This window comes from Carcharhinus amblyrhynchos, chromosome 8 (assembly GCF_965287045.1).
Source record: "Carcharhinus amblyrhynchos chromosome 8, sCarAmb.v2.hapA, whole genome shotgun sequence".
Classification (NCBI taxonomy): Eukaryota; Metazoa; Chordata; class Chondrichthyes; order Carcharhiniformes; family Carcharhinidae; genus Carcharhinus; species Carcharhinus amblyrhynchos.
The window spans coordinates 84,006,883-84,028,964 of record NC_137331.1 but is presented as its reverse complement, the minus strand read 5'-3'; the positions used below and the strand labels follow the sequence as shown (position 1 = coordinate 84,028,964).

The 22,082-nt window shown below is 43.7% G+C and overlaps 1 protein-coding gene across 3 annotated transcripts in view; it reads left to right on the top strand.

Moving 5' to 3' along the window:
• The window catches only part of mmp16a (matrix metallopeptidase 16a (membrane-inserted)), a 220,893-nt gene that overhangs the window by 21,167 nt on the left and 177,644 nt on the right, over positions 1-22,082 (top strand). Inside the window, exon 1 of one of the 3 annotated variants that reach the window (XM_080194373.1) lies at positions 7,225-7,281. The exons of the other annotated variants lie outside the window; for them this stretch is intronic. Coding sequence (XP_080050499.1) covers positions 7,237-7,281 — 45 coding nt within the window. The 5' untranslated portion in view covers positions 7,225-7,236. Of the gene's footprint in view, positions 1-7,224; positions 7,282-22,082 lie in introns of those variants that run through there. 3 annotated transcript variants of the gene reach the window in all.

Here is a 22,082-nt window from a genome sequence, read left to right as displayed (position 1 = left end):
CACTGAATCCCCTACCATCAGAGTCCTGGGAGGTTATCATTGACCAGAAACTGAACTGAGCTAGCCATGTAAATACTGTTCCTACCAGAGCAGACAGAAGCTAGGAATCCTGTGTCAAGTAACTCCCCTCCTGACTCCACAAAGCCTGTCCACCATCTACAAGGCTGGAATGTGATGCAATACTCTCCACGCCTGGGTGAGTGAAGCTCCAGCAACACTCAAGAAGCTCAGCCCACTTGATTGGCACTTCATCCAAAAATATTCACTCTCTCCACCACTGACACACAATGGCAGCAGTGTGTATTATCTACAAGACACACTACAGGAACTCACCAAGCTTTCTCAGACACTATATTTCCAAACCCATGACTGCTAATTTCCAGAATGCTAAGGGGAGCAGACACATGGGAACACCGGCACATGTAAGTTCCCCTCCAAGCCACTCACCATCCTGACTTGGAAATATATCACTGTTCCTTCACTGTCGCTGGGTCAAAATCCTGGAACTCCCTCCCTAACAGGACTTGCTCTATTTACACCACAGGGATTGCAGTGGTTCAAGTAGGCAGCTCATCACCACCATCTCAAGGACAATTAGGGATGGGCAATAAGTGTTAGCCTAGCCAATGACGCCCACATTCCAGGAGTTAACTTTGATAAAAATAATGAGCCGAGAGTAAATATCAGGAAAATCAAATGTGTGTGGCCCCTAATTTTCTGCTGCAACCTTAAGCAGTCTCCATTGTATTGTCAGAGAACACAATTGGAAAATATAACCATCAATACAGTTCTTGCTGTTAATCTCATGTCAAAACTGTTTTATTGCATAGCCCTTTCAATCTTGGTTTCACTATTGTCCTGGACTGGAAATAATGAAGGAACTGTAGTTTTGTCATCATTACTTCACAGAAACCAATAACTTCAGGCGTCAGCATCTGTACTGAATAATGTGGAAATCATGAAGTTGCTGTCAGTAATTCTACATCCCAACAGAGGGTGCGCCCTTGAGATCCTCTTAAAATGCAATCTGTCAGCATCAGTGTACTGGCAAAAACGTCCATATTTCTGAGTGTCAGCTTGGCTCAGTTATTAGCACTTGAATCACATGGTTCTGGGTTTAAATACCACAGTAAGAAGTCTCACAACACCAGGTTAAAGTCCAATAGGTTTATTTGGTAGTACAAGCCACTAGCTTTTGGAGCGCTGCTCCTTCATCAGGTAAGTGAGAGTTCTGTTCACAAACAGGGCAAATAAAGACACCAACTCAATTTACAAAATAATGGTTGGAATGCGAGTCTTTACAGGTAATCAAGTCGTAAAGGTACAGACAATGCGAGTAGAGTTTCACATTAAAGAGCGTACCTTTAACACTTGATTACCTGTGAAGACTCGCATTCCAACAATTATTTTGTAAATTGAGTTGGTGTCTTTATTTGCCCTGTTTGTGAACAGAACTCTCACTTACCTGATGAAGGAGCAGCACTTCAAAAGCTAGTGGCTTGTGCTACCAAATAAACCTATTGGACTTTAACCTGGTGTTGTGAGACTTCTTACTGTGTTTACCACAGTCCAACCCTGACATCTCTACATTTTAAATACCACTCCAGGACTTGAATACAAAAATCAAAGCTGATAATTCAGTGCAGTGCTTGCTGAGTGCTACAATGTCAGAGGTGCTGTCTCTTGGATGAGACATTTCTTCAGGTAGTTTAAAAGATTCTGTGATACTATTTTGAAGAAGAACAGGGTGACCAGGCGGAAGTTCACCCCTCAGTAAACATGACACAAACAGATTACCTGATCATTCTCCTGTTGCAGTTTGTGGGAGTTTGCTGTGTGCATATTGACTGCCACATTCCCTAAGGTGGCACTGTGGCACAGTGGTTAGCACTGTTGTCTCACAACATTATGGACCCGGGTCTGATTCCTGGCTGGGGTCACTGTCTGTGTGAATTCTGCATGTTCTCCCCGAGTCTGTGTGGGTTTCCTCTGGGTGCTCCAGTTTCCTCCCACAGTCCAAGAGATGTGCTGGTTAGGTGCATTGGCCATGCTAAATTCTCCCTCAGTGTACCTGAACAGACCGGAGTGTGGCAACTAGGGGATTTTCACAGTAACTTTGTGGCAGTGTTAATGTAAGCCTACTTGTGACACTAATAAATTAACTTTAATTTTACAACAGTGATTACACTTCAAAACATACTTCATTGACTGTGAAGTGCTTTGAGAAGATCAGTGGTCTTGGGAAGTGCTATATGAATGCAAGTCCATCTTTGTTTTACGCTGTTATTTTCATCGTCAAATCCCTTGAAAAGGTTACACTTTCTGGAATTAAGTGTAACTGGGTTTTTAATGGTGTGCTATGTTCATAATTACTGATAATCACTGGCCCTGAAAAGCTAACTTTATATTGTGCAATGTCAAATTCTTCATCATGACCAAAAATTACTCACACTTTTGAAAAAAAGGCACAAATCTTTCTGTCTTGGGATCATTGGAAACTGGATGCAAAATGGAAGATTGCCTCAGGATCCTACTGAAGCCCTGATGCATGAACCTACATGGGAATTGCCCAGAAAAGTTTAAAGATCCAGTGGGCAATTCCCCCAATGTATGAGACCTCCACAAATGAGCTAGAGTCAGAAATTTGGGACAGATCCTGATTAATTACCTAGTTACCCAGGAAATATTAGACAGTTTAAAACTGGATCTAACACTTGGATAACTCTGCAACGAGCACCCTCACCCCTCTCCCATCCAGTTATTCTATCATCTCCCCTGACCATTTGATTTACCCTGCTAATCCGACACAACTCCTCACTCACCTGTCAATCCCTGCTCCCCTGACCTGACCTGATTACTGGAGCTGGAGTACTGTGTGCAGTTTTGGTCGCCGCACTTACGCAAGGATATTTTGGCCTTGGAGGGAGTGCAGAGGAGGTTTACTAGGCTGATGCCGGAGTTGAGGGGGTTGAGCTGTGAGGAGAGGCTGAATAAACTAGGCTTGTACTTGTTAGAGTTTAGAAGAATGAGGGGAGATCTCATTGAGACGTATAAGATGATGAATGGGATGGATAGGATAGAGGTGGAGAGACTCTTCCCTCTCAGAAAGGGCAGTAGGACTAGAGGGCACAGCCTCAAGATAAAGGGGGGGGCGGTTTAGAATGGAGTTGAGGAGGAACTTCTTCACTCAAAGGGTGGTGAATCTCTGGAATTCTCTGCCCATTGAAGTGGTGGAGGCTGCCTCACTAAATATATTTAAGACGCGGGTTGATGGGTTTTTGATAGGCAAGGGGATTAAGGGTTATGGGGAGAGGGCGGGAGGGTGGAACTGAGACACGACAGATCAGCCATGATCTTATTGAATGGCGGGGCAGGCTCGAAGGGCTAGATGGCCTACTCCTGCTCCTATTTCTTATGTTCTTATGATTAACCCCCCCCCCAACCAACATGATCCTACTGCCTTCCTGAACTGATTATCTATCTCATTTTACCTGATTCCCCCACCCACTCAACCTGACCAATCCCCCTGCCCATTCCACTACCCCCACAACCAGATCTGATCATCCCCAGTCACTCAGAGCCAAGATGACCAGCCCCGCTACACGACAGCCCCCAGCCTGACCTGATTCCTCAACTACAACTCCAATGTGAAGATCTGATAACCCTCTCAATTGGATCCAACCCAATTACCCCTTTCCTCGACGTAACAACCTGGCTACGGCTCCATGACCAAACAGGACTATGCATGGATTACTTGATTATTCCCCTGCACCCAGCCATTACCTGTATGAAACTTAATTCTGGTGTGCAGGACTCCAGGAAGAACTCTGAAAAACATCTTCTGAAAGGGTTCTCGATCGAGGGAGGGCAAAGAGGAAGGTTTTAAGAAATCAACTGCTGTTATGCTAAAAGAGTTTAGGCAATGTGTCGTTTCATAACTGCCCAAAAAGCTGCTGACCAGCTGAGTCCACCTGAAAAGGCCAATACTTGACCGCAGAAGTCTTTGCAGCACAACAACCTCAAGCTTCAACCCATTCACTTTGGAAAGAAGCATTTCAAGCAATGGGCCTGATATCTCCCTTTGAAATTGCATCTTTCAGAATTTTTTTCTTTTATTTGTTTGTAAACTTTCTAATGGCCTTTATCACTTTTACATAAATAATTTTCAAAGGAAATAATCTTGATCTTGCTTAAGACTAAAGCTTATCTGCTGGGTTGCTTTTAAATGAACTCATTCATAAAGTAAAAGAGATGCTATGCACACTCTCAAATTGGGAGCTCGGGGACCACGTTAAGGAAATTCCTTCTACGTGGTGATGACACCTTGCTAATGATTTAATGCGACCAGTAACCCCGAGCCATTGCGCAGCACTCTCCATGGGGAATGGGGAATCAGGTTGGGTAGCAGGGCTGGTCATCTCGGCTCTGAGTGACTGGGGATGATCAGATCCGGTTGTGGGGGTAGTGGAATGGGCAGGGGGGTTGGTCAGGTTGGGTGGGTGGGGGAATCAGGTAAAATGAGATGGGTAATCAGTTCAGTTCTTATAGCAGCCAGTACACAGTCCCTGCCAGTTTCCAATGGGTTTATGATTCCCGGTTTCACTGAGTATTAACTCCATGTGACTGTCTAAAGGTGCTTCCCATTCCCAGAGTTTCCAAATCCACTACCAGCAGTAACATTTGCTCTGATGATTCCTCTTCCTCCCCGCGGCCATGGCAGGGTGAACCTCTCAGATTCTTTCGGTGGCTACGAAAGATGTCTCTTCAACTAGAGGCCCTCTTCCATCCCTCATCCTGCTTTAGAGCTGGCAGAAAACTCGCAGCTTCTCCTACCTCTGCCGACCACAGTAACTGCCGTGCTTTCCTCCCCTGTCTCTCTCTTCTCTTCTGCCTCAGATAGCCTGCAGATTACAAGTCTATTCACTGTCAGTCTTTGCTTCTGTTTCCAGTTGAGAACTTCACACTTCGATCGGCAAGACCCTTGACTGGAACACCTCTGCTTCCAGTAACAGCGAAGAGATTTATTGTCAGATAGGTCACATGACCCCCTTCACCACTCCATTTTACTTTTCATTAAACAGTTTAAAACATCACAATCTTTTGTCATCTTGCATTCATAGCGACATAACCTTTTAAAGTGTTGATAGTCATAGAATCCTGACAGTGCAGAAAGAGGCCATTCGACCACCCCACATATTTAACCCGTTAATTTTTTTGACGCTAAGGGGAAATTTATCACAGCCAATCCACCTAACCCGCACATTTTTGGAAGTTGGCAGGAAATCAGAGCACCCCGAAGAAACTCTGACAGATAAAGGGTGGCACAATGATTAGCACTGCTGCCTCACAGCGTCAGGGGCCCAGGTTCGATTCCTGCCTTGACTGTTTGCACATTCTCCCTGAGTCTGTGAGGGTTTCCTCCAGGTACTCTGACTTCCTCCCACACTCCAAGGATGTGCAGATTAGTAGATTGGCCATGGTAAATTGTATCAAGGGATGAGCAGAGTAAATCCATGGTGTTACGGAGGTAGGGTCTGGATGGGATTGCTGTCATTGCAGACTCAATGGGCTAAATGGCCTCCTTCTGCACAGTAAGGATTCCACGATTCTATTCTGTTCTGATGTGCAAGCTCCACACAGACAGTCGCCCAAGGCCAGAATTGAACCTGGGCCCCTGGCCCTGTGAGGCAGTAGTGCTAACCACTGTGCTACACACTTCGTCAGTCCATCAATTTGGATTTTTCATAGTGCTTGAATTTAGGTAGTTTGCGTTGTTATTTAGACTCAGGCAGCTTTGATGTTTTGATAAAGTGTAATATTGGCCTGGCCACTTGCCAGACCCCTCAACTGATTATTGTTTCCATGAGATGAAACTCTGTGTTTTTTTTACTACTGTTTGGTGAAAACTGCCCCCTGTGGTCAACATCACTAAATCATAATCCTTTCTGATCCTTTCCTAAAACATCAAGAAATGGTTAATTTTCAAAGCCACTTGAAATTCTGAATGCCTCCCAGTGAAATGTGGTTTTCATTTCCACTCACGAGATTGACTACAATTCACTTGTGTGTTTTCACAAAATGCTTTCAGTATCCTCCATAGACCATGTGCCTGGCTGCTATAGACAGAAGGATGAAAAATTATACTCAAGGCTATTGAACACTGTTTTGAAATTAAGCATTTTTTGCAGGGGAGTGAGACTGATTGAAACCTTTGATCCATTTATATTCCCCTGTTTTTTCCTTCCCAACAGTGTCCCTCATCATTTTATCCGGCAGCCCAAGGCTTGACTAATCCATTCACGTCTCTCCAACTACCATGAATTTAGCTTAGCAAAATCAAATGGACCTGACTGTTTTAAGTCAGACACTCAGCATTTTTATTCACTATTTGGGCCTCAATCGTCTAATTCCATTTTTCTTCATACACCTTGGCCTTAAATTTTCAGTCGTTAGGCCCATGCGCTCGATCAGCCCGGATGGCCCAATGAATGGACGTCCAGTATGAAAAACATGCTGAGAAAGACTGAGTGCTATCAGGTTGGGCAGAGTAGGCACCATGAGAAACGATGGTGTAGGTGGGTGATTCTAATACAAGCCCTGAAGGCTGACAGCTGCCTCAGGGGCTACAGTATTGCTCCAGTGACATTCATTGCAATAAATGCTACAAACTCCCTAAAGTGCAGAATCAAGCAATTGGGGTGGCACAGTGGTTAGCAGTACTGACTCACAGCACCAAGAACCCAGGTATAATTCCTGGTTTGGGTCACTGTCTGTGTGGAGTCTGCACGTTCTCCCTGTGTCTGCATGGGTTTCCTCCAGGTGCTCCAGTTTCCTCCCACAGTCTGAAAGACATGCTGGTTAGATGCATTGGGCCACACTAAATTCTTCCTCAGTGTACCTGAACAGGCGCCAGAGTGTGGCAACCAGAGGATTTTCACAGTAACTTCAATGCAGTGTTAATGTAAGCCTAATTGTGATACTGATATACTAAACTTTACTCACGTTACCACCTCAACGATCAAGTAGTTTTTAAAAATTCTATTTCATCCCAGATATTTTATCCCATTTGGATCAAGAATATTGAAATACTGTGAACACTGCCTAATTGATTGGCCCGTGTGTTTTTACACTTGGCGCATGGACTCCATAATGTTAGGGCCAGTTACATGCTGAATGTGTTCATTGCCCTTATAATTGCAGGTGACTCTTGCATGTTATCGCCAACCAAAACAACTTATGTGGATGCCATGTTGTCGGAGCACGCACCCTGTGCAATTCCACGTGAGTTCTGATCGGGTGCACTTGCTCAAGCTCTGTAAAATTCTGCCCATTATTCCTACCTCTGTAAAAATGTATGTGCAACACCGAGGCTAAAGTAAATCAATGGCAGTTCCAACAGGATGCAAAGGTCATTGTAACTCTTTAAATTGGATCCCTGCAAGTCCTTGATGATAGTAATCATGTTATTCTTCATTGAGGGTCACTTTGTGGGCAGCACGGTGACACAATGGTTAGCATTGCTGCCTCACAGCGCCAAGGACCCAGGTTCGATTCCTGACTTGGGTCATTGTCTGTGTGGAATTTGTATGTTCTCCTCGTGTCTGTGTGAGTTTCTTCTGGGTGCTCCGGTTTCCACCCACAGTCTGAAAGACATGCTGGTTAGGTGCATTGACCCAAATAGGCACCGGAGTGTGGTGACTAGGGGGATTTCACAGTAACTTCATCACAGTGTTAATGTAAACCTTACTTGTGACTAATAAACTTTAAAAAAATTTAAATGTATCAATGGCCCTGATATTACAAGAGGTTGAAAAGGAGGAGGAGTATCTGGAAATTAACAGCAGGACCTGATTGAAGCTTTTCGAACACGATTTCCTGGAGAAGCAGTGTGAATCAGTTTGTGCCAACAGCATTGGGTTCAATCCCTGATCCAGAGATGAATTTAGATCCGCCTTCATTGTCCTATCGTGGCGGTGTGGGCCACATGTGCTTGTGGCTGGAGAATGGAAGAAGAAGCTTCCTGAGCCTTGGGAAACCTGGCTGCTGGACAACCACTAAATTTAAATGGAATTCCCGAGTGCACTGTAAGAGTCCTTGATTTAAACATTGTAATGAACTGTACCACCCCTCAGAAGATGACACACCATGCAACCCAGTGCTGTAAAAATGTGGCAGGAATGTACACAATGGTCGTGGTTATTTTGTGTGATGTGTTTGATTTTTAACTCCTCGCCCCCCCGCCTGCCTGCTCCCACTCATTGTGGTGTTGTGACTCCAATAGAATAGTTCTTGATTTCTTCCTCCTGATGTATTTGGGCTACTTTCGAAACTGCATCACCATCATTCATAGATAGACTTTCCAAAGGAAATTTCATGTAAACACGACACCTTATATATTTGTATAGCCAATTTAGATATTACTTAAAACGAAAGATTACCTTCATGAAAATCTTTTATCATTACAAGTATACAAGTGGCAATGAAAACAGATTAAAATATTCCAGCCATGGCAAAAATGATGCAAAACATTCTGAATCTTTTTCCTAAAAATGTTTCACCAAACGCATTTAATAAAGTACATTTAAAAAATATATCTATTATTCTCTGAATTCTGGTGAATTACAGTACTTAGTTAAGGGACAGTTACAATTTTACTTTGAGACATAGTAGGAAACTATTACTCTTGTTTCCTTTAACACAGAATGAGCAGCCTTTTGTTAAAAACTCAGGCCAAATCATAGAATCCTTACACCGCAGAAGGAGGCCATTCAGCCCATCAAGTCTGCACTGCACTGACAACAATCCCACCCAGGCCCTATCCCATAACCCCACATATTTACCCTGCTAATTCCCCTGACACTAAGGGTCAATTCAGCATGACCAATCAACCTAGCTCACACACCTTTGGAGTGAATTATTTGAAATGAATTACTTGAGAATAAGATGCAAGCTTACAAGAATTTGTAGAGTAACTTTGTGATGTCCCTGCTTAGTTAGACAAGATTTCTGTGCCATTCAACTTGCAACTCTTTTTGAATTAGATCAGATAAAGCAATTGGAATGAACTGAGGGACAAAAATTACAGGGGCAGCCCCTTAAAGGGGAAACCATCCGAAACAAAATCAAGTGACAAATGAGACTCAAAACATTAAACCAAGATATGGAAAGTTGTCAGATTCCTTCAGCAAGTGGATCAATGCAGAGACACAATAGATTCCCAACGAGATTCAAACACACGTGCGGAAAGCACAGTTGATTAACAGCCCATCACCATAACCTCTCGGCCACCACAGCATGTATCCTTCAGCTTGCAAAGCTGCCTGTGGTGTGAGCTGATAACAACAGGGGAACAGTGACCTTGGTGAATGGCAGGATCAGTGGGATAGGTCCTTAACCTGTGGCTGTGAAACAAATAGAGGCAGGCCTGAGGGCGGTGAATTAGAGTGAGTGAATGCAATGACAAATCAGGAACAAAACGAGGAATAATGAAAGTGAAAGCAAAAGAGAAAATGCTGGTAAATCTCAGCAGGTCTGGCAGCATCTGTAAGGAGAGAAAAAAGCTGACATTTCGAGTCCTGACGACCCTTTGTCAAAGCTAAAAGGCATTGAAAGAGAATGAGAGATCGTTTAAAAAAAATGAAACAACAAGAATATTTTTTTCAAAAAAAAATCTCCAACAACAATTCCCTACCTCCATTCTTTAAGTAGTTCATTTTTCTGGGACGAAGAGGTTGATTGGCAGTCATCACTAATTACCACATTGTTGAAAGGTAATTACTCTGTTAATCACTAAACTTCACTTTCTGTAGTAACTTGAATTGGCAATTAATGTGCAAATGAAGCAACTTGATGAAACTGATGGGGAGATTAAATGCAAGCTGCTGAAACCAACAGCGAAGAAGTGCAAATTGGCTAACAACTTGATATGTTTGCTATTCGAGGAATATCTTCTCATTTCCACAAAATGCTGGCCAATTTTCACATTCATAATGATTAGTTAGCTCACACCCTGCTTCCTGTGAGGACACCATTCCATTCTCTCAGTCTCTCTGTATCTGTTGATGCCACCTTCCATGCCAGCGCCACTGAAAGGTTGGGTGAATCTTCTGTACTGTATTGATTCTATGATGGGTGCTTATGTGCTGCTTGATAAAGCAGTGAGAGACTACACAGTCTCTGAGGAGGAAGGACCATTGTGTCTTTTGCCCATCAGGCAATTAAATGAACAGCTGTTGGCCTTCCTCCAGACTGAGGACCCAGAGAAGGCCTGCCAAGAGCTGCTGCCAATCAGAGGCTGGCATCTTTTGCACTTGGCAGTGCCATGGAGGAGACCATGGCTGTTTCTGGGATAACACTCACCAGAGTCCTAGGATAGCTTGACGACCGAGGGAAAAAGGTATGTGCTGTTGGGTTGGGGGTTGCAGGGGGATGGAGGACATTGGAGGTTGGCAGCAAAGGCAGGGGGTGGCTGTCAGCGGCCATTCCCCGGTCTCATGTCCTCAGTCACGCACAGATCAGTGTAGATTGAGGAAACCGCACTCTATCTCTGGCTGACATGCAACTCAACAATTTTATTAGTCATGGAGGCTGCATATCAGCAGGCCCACCTGGACCTGAGAAGCTTGCAGTGGAAGTCACTAATTGGTCACTTAAGGCACTCCAGTGGAGGCAGCAAGAAGATCAGCCATGGGCCTTCCCAGTCAGAATTCACTTCTGTTGAAGGTGGTAAGGTGTCGGGCATCAATCCAGGGGCCAACTCACCAGATTTTCAGGCCTGCTCAGGTCCTTCCTTGATTGGGCAGAACATTCTGGCTGTTAACCGTTTCTCGCTACAGATTCCTGACCCGCTGAGTATTTCCAGAATGTTTTGTTTTTAAAAGAACCAATGTCAGATGACTTGTGCAAGTGACAATAGATTCTTCTGAAAACAGCAGTAATGTGTCATGCACTGTGTGTGAGAGTGAGTGTTAAATGAGAATGGAATGAGACAAAGGTTATTATCGCAGGATTTGACATCCACTTACTGTTGTGCTTTTTCATCGCATCCATTTCCTTTCCTCTTTTGGGTGAATTCTAACAACTGTTCCTTTTTTCTGAACATGTTTGTCTTTTATCAACTGCAACTTGACTTTTACATTACTTACCCCTTGCTGAGAAGTCAGCTTTCAAGAGGAAAGTACCTTATTTTATCTGTCGTTCTACTGGTATGCTGCCCAATTTCTCACTTGGGGTATTGCAGCAGTTTAGAAAAATAAGAATTACTATCTTGCTGGCCTGTTGCTTTATTTTTACATTTCAGCATTTTTAAACAGTGTTTGCCCCTTTGTCATTTGACTCAATGGCCATTTGTAACATTTATTTAGCAAATACAAAGTCCCTAAGCAGTTTGTTCTGCCTGCTATATTGAGTGCGGATAGGCCTCCGCTGAACCTGTGAATTAGACACTCTTCCGTGATGTGGTGCATAGTTTGCTCTCTCTCACAGGCACACACGGGACTGGCACTAATGCCTCACTTGTGGAGATTGGCTAAGCAAAGGCTGTGACCGGTCCTGAACCTGTTGAGAGTGGATTACTCTTTCCTTGGAAGGTTCAAACCAGGTAGCTGTTGGATTGAGTTTGAAACCAAATACTTGTTTGTCATGTCCAGTGATTTTCTGTCTTTTGTCCAGGTGGAGTTTGTGTTGAAGTCCTGTGTGGGAAAGATTTTCCAGATAAGTCATACTGCTGGAGTTGTGTTGCGAAGTTGGTATTTGTAAAATTGCCTGCTAAAATTGCCTTCTCTACCAAGGACACAGAGCCCAAAGTGAAACACTGTACCAAAGGCCAGGCAGTAGTGTTGCCAAGATAACAGGCTGTTTTTGAATTTTGCCCAATCACTTTAAACTAGGCGCTTAGCTACCAGCAACCTATTAGATTTAAATTTGATGTTTGGTAACCTGGAACAAATTCTATTGTGGGGATGCTGGTATGTCATCAGGGATATAAGAGATGCGAGGCAGTGGCGCAAATTGGAGAAAAGCACTTGCCACAGCTCACAGCTTTAAAGAGGGGGCGAGAGAGAGAGAGGGACAGCCAGCAACTGCTCTCTGCCACTGCTCATTTATGTCTTAAAAGAAAGCTTCATCTCGATAGCGAAGATAGCAAAAGAAGACACAGGTTCTAGATAGCAGAAAGATTCTGGAAGATAAAATCTTGTTGTAATTTAGAGCAACTAAATATTCTTTTTTTTAATGAATGGAAATTGTATTTATCTAAACAACATTCCATTAGAATTGTGTTTTATTCAGTTTGTTAATACTTTAGGTAACCTGTTCACTGTTAGTTAGATAAATAAAGTGCTACTTGTTGATTTTATAGAGTGTCTCAGGTAGTTATTTTGATTTAACCACTAAAAGTTGCTGAAGAGCAGATCATAATATTTCTCACATACTTTAACAGATTATGAGGTGAGGTACTCCTCTTTGAGCGTTAGTTCTCAGAGAAGGAATCAACCTCCCCTTGGTAACACCTAAAGGGGTGCGGTGGGAGCTTAATATACTTTGTAAAAGTATTTGCAGTGCCTGTGAGCTGTAGCAAGAATATATTTAAGGATAAACATAAACAAACAAATGTTAAATCATTTGGATTAAATTCCTTACACTGTAGCTGGATTCAAATCTGCCACCTTCATTTGGGCTGCTCTCTGGAGGCTCCAATGACAGGAGAAGGACAGAGAGAATACCCAAATAACAAGGAGCCCTGGAGCTGCAAGATGAGGCTCCAGGAGTCTCCTAGATCTCTGCCCAAGCAAAGCTTTAAAAATACGGGACAAATGCTGCACCGGGAAGAAAAAAATACAGGACATGGAACAATCAGTGAAATTATGGACCGATCCCATAAACAAGACAGGATGGTTGGTCATCATGGTGGATAGGTGAAAAAACTCCCTTTTCCTTGCTGTCTGGATGCCAAATCCATCAACTCACCAAAACACCCTCAAAAAGACTTTATAATACTAAATTGTTTCCAGAACAGAATTACGTCAAAGACACTTTGGGGCGATTCTCCCAAAAAAAGTCTAATGTCGAAATTGTGTAAAACTGGAGTAAATCCCGTTGATTTTTCAGTGGGATTTTCAAAATGAATCTCCCACACTCAGTGCACTGCAGAGTGCACGCGTGCAAATCAGACCAAAATCTGTGGGCAGAGCCTAATCCTGCTGAGAGGCTGGCAGCATAGCACCAAGGGGCCACTGTGCCTGCGCCGATCTGTCAGATTGGCCTCCCAATTGTTGGCCAGTTCAATCGCTGGCTCGCCCTGTGACACCCACATCGCCAGCCCTCTCACCTCCCCTCCCCCCATGGCCCAATCACTGGCCCTCCTGAACATGCCCGGGCCAACCTCGGCCTCCCTCCTCACTCCCATTCTTCCTGCAGACTCGATCTCCACCACTTGCAGTCCTGACCCCCACCTCTCTGAGCAGGCTGCCTACCCCACCCTGATGGTCAATCCCGACCACTGGCCTCCCTCCTTCCATCACTCAGCCCAAAATGCAGAGTGGCAGCAGGACCACCCATCCCCACAGATTAGCCCCCAAAGACCCCGGCTACATCCCCATTGGCTCCATGCACTGCCCGATGCCGGTGGGCGATGCCAAGCTGCCCCCTAGACATTGGCACTTTGACCCTTGCCATGGGCCCAGGCTGGAATGACCAAGGTGGCAATGCCCAGGGGCACCCCCCTCCTGGTGCTGGACACTCTGGGGACTCTCAATTGCTCCCCTGCTTCACTCCAGCAGGATTGGGCTGCCAGCTCCCCACAAGTGGGGAGCTATACTAAACCTCACTGGAGTGAAGCACTCCTGGTGATGGGAGGAGAGGCTAGAAGGCCTGGAGATTTCAATTCCAGGCCTGCTAATTGCATTTAAATTACATCAAAATGAGGGCTTGCATACATTATGCAGCTCCGCGCTGATTTCCAACACAGAGTTGACGGCAATAGAAATCCAGCTGTCGGAATCTCCGGGAGGCCGTGGCACCCAGTGGGGAGCCCAGGAAACGGCCTCCGCTAGAGTGAGTGCCAGCCCGCTGCACTACAAAAGCAGCTCAGCAGGCTGGGACAATCGACTCCTTTATCTGTAAGTTGGATGCCTGAATCCAGGGTCCAATTTTCCAGGACGTGCATCAATGCAACTGATAAAAAAGGTAAAATTGCCATAGTCCCAGCTGACCGTAGGCTGCTGTCCCCTTCGAGGTGGTGGTTTAATCTGAGGATCAGCACACCCAGGCGAGGGAGAAGGTTGAAAAGATGGGGCCTTCACAAATAATCTCAGCCATTATGGCGCTGCTGGCATTGCTCTGCATCACAGTGCAGCTGGAACAGCTGTTTGACATCACAATCTTTCTACTGTGAAAATTTCTGCCGCACGCACACATGGCACACCCATGGTAGCACCATGTACAGCACGGGATGCCACTTGGATCACTTGGCAAGTGGCCTGAAGTACTGCATATGCCTTTTTTTCACATCCGGGCAGCCACTGCGCTGGCACCAGCCCAATTTCATATCCTAGACAGCTTAATGATCTTGTGACGAGAAAGGCTGTACAACTACTTCTAAGTTAGATGGTGGTCCATTGTCTCCTATAACTTCATTTGTAATATCATAGCATGCAAATGAGCCATAAATTTTTCATCAGTCAGTGAGCCAGTTGGAAAGAATTCAGACTCATGGTCAAAACCTATGGGATGGCTGCATCCAGCTGCTTCAAACTGATTATACTTTACTTTTCTCCCAGGTTTTATTGGCATTGAATAGTTAATACCAGCCTCCCCTGCTGCTGCAGCTTCTCAGTTTCATTTCTATTTCTCACTGACCTTTATTAGATGGCATTAAAGTAATTCTCATGTTGGTCAAAATCAGTCTTGGATTCTGACTTGTCTTCAATGAGTCTTCATGCTCCTAACAGTACAACTGTTCTCCTTTACATCCATTCTTTGTGTTCAGCTCATGTCTCAACATTGAAGTGCAAAGAAATTGGATGGCACCTGCATCAGCCTATCTTTTGCTCCTCAATAGTTTTTAATCTTAGAGTCATAGAGGTTTACAGCTTGGAAACAGGCCCTTCAGCCCAACTTGTCTATGCCACCCAGTTTTTAACAGTAAGCTAGTCCCAGTTGTCCCCATTTGGTCCATATCCCTCTATACCCATCTTACCCATGTAACTGTTCGAAATGCTTTTTAAAAAACAAAATTTACCTGCCTCGACGACTACCTCTGGCAGCTTGTTACAGGCACTCATCACCGTCTATGTGAAAAAATTGCCCCTCTGGACCCTTTTATATCTCTTCCCTCTCACCTTAAACCTATGCCCTCTAGTTTTAGACTCCCCTACCTTTGGGAAAAGAAGTTGACTGTCTGTGCCCCTCATTATTTCATAGACCTCTATAAGATCAGCCCTCAACCTCCTACGCTCCAGGGAAAAAAGTCCCAGTCTATCCAGCCTCTCCTTATAACTTGCTGTCCTGTTAGTGCCAGCAGAAAGAGACCAGACATCTTTTGGCAGCAGGCGTGGAACTGATCTTTAGGCCCACATGTTATTTTCTGGGATTGGCGTGATCTGCGCTAGGTGCAGCGAGGTTGGAAGATCGCCCCCACGTCTCTATTGGTGATATAACTGCATCCTTCAGATTGTCTTCCTTTTTTAAAGCTTTAAAATTTATTAGTGTCACAAGTAGGCTTACATTAACACTGCTATGAAGTTACTGCAAAAATCCCTTTCTTGCCACAGTCGGGCGCCTGTTTGAGGACACTGATGGAGAATTTAGTATGGCCAATGCACCTAACTAGCACATCTCTCGGGACTATAGGAGGAAACTGGAGCATACGGAGGAAACTCATGCAGACACAGGGCGAATGTGCAGATTCCCACAGACAGTGACCCAAGCCGGGAATCAACCCAGGCCCTTGGTGCTGAGAGGCAGCAATGCTAACCACTGTGCCACCGTGCCACCCTGTCATACCAGACAGCGATGATATTTTGCAGGGAATGGAAATAATACAAATATGGAGTTTAAGAATGCTCTCTGATCCTGGAGGATCACAGTCAGTTGGTGGAAACTTGGCTATTCTTAATATCCTGCTATTTCTCCAGGTCAAGGCGACCACCCACTTTGCTGGCCCAACACGCCGCTGTATAGAGATATTCCAACCCCTATTGAACAGCAATGGCTCCAACATAACGCCTCTGATCTACAAGGCCATACACTCACAGATTCAGTGATGGCCTAAGAACCAACCTGGGAAAAATAATAATAGGGAGACAAGTGATGTATTTGGCACTCCCGAGCTTCAGTTGATGCAGCCAAACCAGACAAGACTGCCCCAACATCCGTGACCACCATACGGGCTCCATCTCTCCATCTGCTCAGTGCCTTCTTTCAGCCACTGCCATTTTGTTGATTCCTGTGCACAGGTCAATAAATGTTCACTGTAGGTTAATGAGATCATAGAATACAGCAAAGCAGTGGGATTCATTTCAAAAAGTGTAGAGAAGTTATTTTCAACTTGTGTGGAACTTTGGTTCAACCACACTTGGAGTGAATGTGAACAGTCTCTTATAAAAAGGACAGAGAGACACTGGTGAAGGTGCAATAAAGCTTTACTTCAATTTTTGTCCCTGAACTACTTTTCTTTTGTGTAATTTGACATCTTTTTGTTGATACTGTTTTATCGGAGCTTCTAGTTTCTGATCATGACCTTGTTCCTCTGTAACATGTGCTAAACTGACACTGACTCCCTTCAGATTTTAAATGCCGAGTGAAGCCTTCCCTCAAATTCATCAGGGGCTAGAATGATGGCAAAAGCTACCCTCAACCTGGTGTATCAGACAACCCTGAAAAGATAGTCAACTGATTCAGTTCCTTAGCAAATACTGCTGACTAAAATCCATTCTGTCTATAACCAGAGCACAGGTTTTTTTAACTTTTCAGATAGATAAGTAAGCAGTGATTACGTTTGAGGGCATTCCTCAGCAGCTTTTTTTAATCAATACACCATGCGGATTTTATTATTTTCTTTCATGACTGGCATCAGAGGACAGGTCTAGTTAGCCAGGATTGCTGACTGGTGAAAGAACATATGCATGAGTGAGTTTGCTAATATGCATTTTGACAAGGTCTTTCACAGCTGGAGGTAGTTTTCTGGCTGGCATCTGTGGAGTTTAGACTTTTGCAATTAATTTGAAGCTACAGGGTGCCTTCTCACCTCCTGCTCTGCTGAAGACTTCCTGGTACTTGGTCGATGCAACACGTTTCTCTGATTTGATAAATCACCCATGATTGCAATGTTCTCGTGAGTCACTGGCACAAGACTGCTGGATGACTCTAGCACCAAGAGCAGGACCATATCTATACAAAGGCATAGATATGGATTTTGACAGCACCTGGAGGTGGAGTCAAATCATGTTATGAAAGTGGATATTGTGACTATACTATAAAAAGTAGAAATATTTGTTTTGATTTATTATTGTTACATGTATTAGTATACAGTGCAAAGTATTGTTTCTTGCATATACAGACAACGCATACTGTTCATAGAGAAGGAAAGGAGAGAGTGCAGAATGTAATGTTATAGTCATAGCTAGGGTGCAGAGAAAGATCAACTTAATGCAAGGTAGGTCCAGTCAAAAGTCTCACAACATCAAGTGCCTGATGAAGAAGCAGCACTTCGAAAGCTTGTGCAACCAAATAAACCTGTTAGACTTTAACCTGATGTTGTGAGATTTCTTACTGTGCCCAATTCCTTAAATTGACAACCTTGAGTTCAATCCTCTCATGGTCTTGCTCCTTCTTTACTGGATTATACAGCTTTACAATCCTCTGTGATATATGCATTCCTCCAAGTCTTGTGTATCCTCCTTTCTTTCTCTCCACTCTTTGTAGTTGTGGCTAGCATTTCCTGGCTTCCCCTGCAGCTGGGATTCTCCAGTCCCGCTGCAGTGACTGGAGACTTGGCTGAACGCCACATTCTCCATTCTCGCTGACAGCGGTAGTAGTGTGCGTGAGATTGGAGAATTCTGGTTTGTGTCTTCAGCTATCTAGACATTACAATCTAGAATTCTCATCCTTACCTTCTCCCATCTCCACATCACTCTTCTCCTTTGAGACTGTCTTTAAAAACTACCTTTTTTGACCAAGGTTTTAGTCACTCCTTCTAACATTTCTCTCTCTGATTTAATGTTCAATTTTGTCTGATCATCCTCATGTGAGTAGCCTTTTAACATTTTTCCACGTTAAAAGTGTTATATAAATACATGTTGTTGTTGTCAATAATTGATAATGACTGATGAAGAAGAAACTCCATGCTGTAGATTTTTTTGTCTAGGTCTTAACAATGACCCTTCTATTCCTCAGTGGCATCATTCCTATTTGATTGAATATAAATATGAACAGCTAATCCTGAAACTCTTCGTAATTGGATCACAAACCAAATATTCGTTCTTAGATAGAAGACTGCTGACATCAATGCAGTCCAGCTGAACTTTAACTTGCTGCTTATGAACACATTACATCTTTTTTTGTTTGGTATACTGGTCTTCCACTCTCCTGCTATCTTCATCAGAGTCACCATTAACCTCTGTTTGTCTTTGATCTGACTTCTGGACTTTGGACATTTGGCTGAGAATTGGTTCAGTTTTGTGCACAAATTCCCCAGAACAGTCTTCTTTCTTTCTGCCATGATATTTTCCACAGTATTCAAATACATTTCAGGATCTCAGAGGATTCTTCTCTCATTTTTTCTTTTTTCTCACAAGCAATTGCATTCCATGTTTTAAATCAATTTCTGGCATGTGAATATCACTGGAAAGGCCAGGATTTGTTACCAATTTTTCTTAAGAGGCGATGGTAGTAAGCCACCTGCTTGAACGGCTGCAGTCCATCTGGTCTAGGTATGCCCACAGTGCTATTGGAAGAGATTTCCAAGGTTTTGACCCTATCGCAGTGAAGCATTGGTGATATAGTTCCGCATTATGATGGTATGCAGCTTGGAGGGGAACTTATAGATGATGGAGTTCCCATGCATCTTCTGCCCTTGTCAGTCTAGGTGGTGGAGGTTATGGGTTTAGAAGATCAAAGAAATCTTGATGAGTTGCAGCAGGCAATCTTTGATACTCATTTCTTTCAGCCGTTTTGCTGTTGATATATATTGGGTGGAATTCTCCAGCTGCACTTGACTAAAAGCCAGAAATTCTCACCCAACCGTCAATGGAGTTCACATTCTCCACAACCCCCCTGCTAAAATTCCAGTGGCGGGCGGGATGGGAGAATTCCAGCCATTTTTACCTTTTATTCATTCACGAGATATGGGCATCTCTCATTGCCCATCACTAACTGCACTCTACTGAGTTGCTTACTAGACCATTCAGAGGGCATATAAGAGTCAGCCATATTACTATGAGCCTGGAGCCACATATAGGCCAGACGAAGTAAGGGCAACAGACTTCCTTCCCTAGGAAGGACGTATATTAATGCAAGATTTTTGATGTTCATTTTAATTCCTGTGAAAGTCTTTTATTTGTATCATTGTTTTGTATGCTATTCTACACAGTTCCTTGTTAGTAACCTCAAATTATCTCTTTGTAACCCCTATTTATCTCTTTGTAACCTCTATTTATCTGCTAAGACAAGAGAATAACTGGGTACAAGTTCTGTTCCACCATGCTCCAAAGGTGCAAAGGTAGACTTTTTACTCAGTAATTATTTTTATCTAGCTCTTATTACCAATTGGTAGAAATATATTTCTCACAGGTTCCATCATTGCTTCGAACAGAAAGTTGTTCCACAACAGTGAGGGCAGCATCAGTATTCATCTTGTCTTCATCTGACTCAAACTGAAACTTACCTACAGCACCTTGCTGCTTATGTTGCCAATTAGTGCAGTCATTCTGACATTTTTTGGTTGCTTGATACAATCTCATGGTTTTATCATTTTATTCCTGACTGCTTGCCATTCTGTGATTTCTTCTTTTGCTGGGGATAATAGCCTGGCAGGCTATTTTCTGGGGATTAATGGGAAACATTTTGTTTTAACCAACAGATACAGCAGTTAGAATGCAATGCACTGCCAAAAAGCTGTTAATAGCACCTATAAAAGGGTGATTTTAACCTTTTTTGCTTCCCCAGTAGTGGACGGGACATTAAAATCACAAAAGATTTTAATGATTTTAACACCCCATTCCTAATGGCTGTCTTTTTAACTGTGTGATTTTGAGAGTTGGTGGGTGCACCTGGCAGAGGCAAGTGCTGTGAGACGTGGAGAGTAAGCTACTGAAAACATGCAAATTGGAGTTCTGAATATGCAATGCCATTTTAATACAACATTGTAGAAGTCCTACCCACTGACCAACGTGCCAGTAAAACCTAGTCGGATTGGTCCATTAAATCCCCAGATAAAATGCACAGGTAAAGTTTAAAAACAAAAGTTTATTTATAAGTGTCACAAACAGGCTTACTTACACTGCAATGAAGTTACTGCGAAAATCCCATACTCGCCACCCTCTGGCCCCTGTTCGGGTACACTAAGGGAGAATTTAGTAAGGCCTGTGCACCTAACCGGCACATCTTTCGGACTGTAGGAGGAAACCTGAGCACCGGAGGAAACCCATGCAGACACAGGGAGAATGTGCAGACTCCGCATAGACAGTGACCCAAGCTGGGAATCGAATCTGGGACCCTAGCACTGTGAAGCAGCAGTGCTAACCACTGTGCCCTCTGGACCAGAGGATGTATGTGCCATTGTGTTATTTGTATTGTGACTAGTGTTTAAAATTTCAAGGCTGCTTCTGTCTGATATTTTGCATGCCTTACATACCCCAATAAGATCAGTCTGATTAGCATGGGTGCTGTTAGTGCCAGTTTCATTTGGATAATGGAAGGTAGAGGAAGAAGAGCAGCAACAAGCTTTAGAAAACTGGAGCAACTGGGCCTATTAAGAGCGCAGCAGGTTAGGGGTGACTCTCATAGGAGGCCATGCCCAGCGAGATAGGGTACCAGTCAAGAGGAGAACCAGGAAAAGATGGCTGGGTTTCCATCCGTCAGCTGCCCTTGTTCTTCTAACTGATAAAGAGGTTGTAGGTTGAAAGAAGAGCCTTACTGAGTTGCAGCAGTACATCTTGTAAATGGTATATTCTATTGGAGAATAAGGAATATTCTCTAAATACATGTCTCCGAATTTCCCATGGCAACCGCATCATTCATAAGTAGCACAATTGTAGTAATTGTCATTGGACCACAGCATTATCATTGATCACACCATAGGACTGGTGACTCAGAGGGACAAGTTTTACTATCACGCCTACCACGGAAGTAGGAGGCGGCGCTAGACGAACCATGGGAAGGTTCATTGACCTCGGGCAAGATTTTCCAGTTTCGGGGCATTCGAGACTAGAAAATCCCATCCAGGAGTTCAGGCATTTGGACAGTTCAGAGAGATCCCTAAACAGAGGTATCTGCCGAATCCTACACAATCTTATTATACTGGGAGGCATGCATTGGATACAGAACAACAGTTGGAGGAGGAAGGAGTTCCTGGCAATTCTGCCATTTGCATTATTAACAGGAGGTTAAGCTTTATCTGTGCAAAGCTGTTTGTCTGGTCTTGGCATCATCACAGTTGTGGTCTCAGTAACATCCCACCTATCCTGCTGAAGGTATGTACACCTGAGCTGGTCACTTTCCTAGCCAATTTGGTCCAGTACAACTGTGATACCAGCAAGTTCCCAACAATCTGGAAGTTCCCTCAACAATGACCCATGCACAAGAAAAAAAGAACAAGCCATTAACTGCCCTATAAGCCTCCTCTCATTCATCGGTGAAGTAATGGAAGGAGTCATCAATAGTTCCATCAAGTGACACCGACTAACCTTCTCACACTTAGAACTTGATTTTAACTGTTCTCATTGGGCAGGCAGTGGGTCAGCTGACCATTTAATTACATGTAGAGTAATGTAAGCTACTGTTATACCCAACACTATTTTAAAGAAAGTATTCTTCAGGATCGGTGAAAGGTGAATGCATGCGTAAAAAGCTCAAAGTGTAGTTTC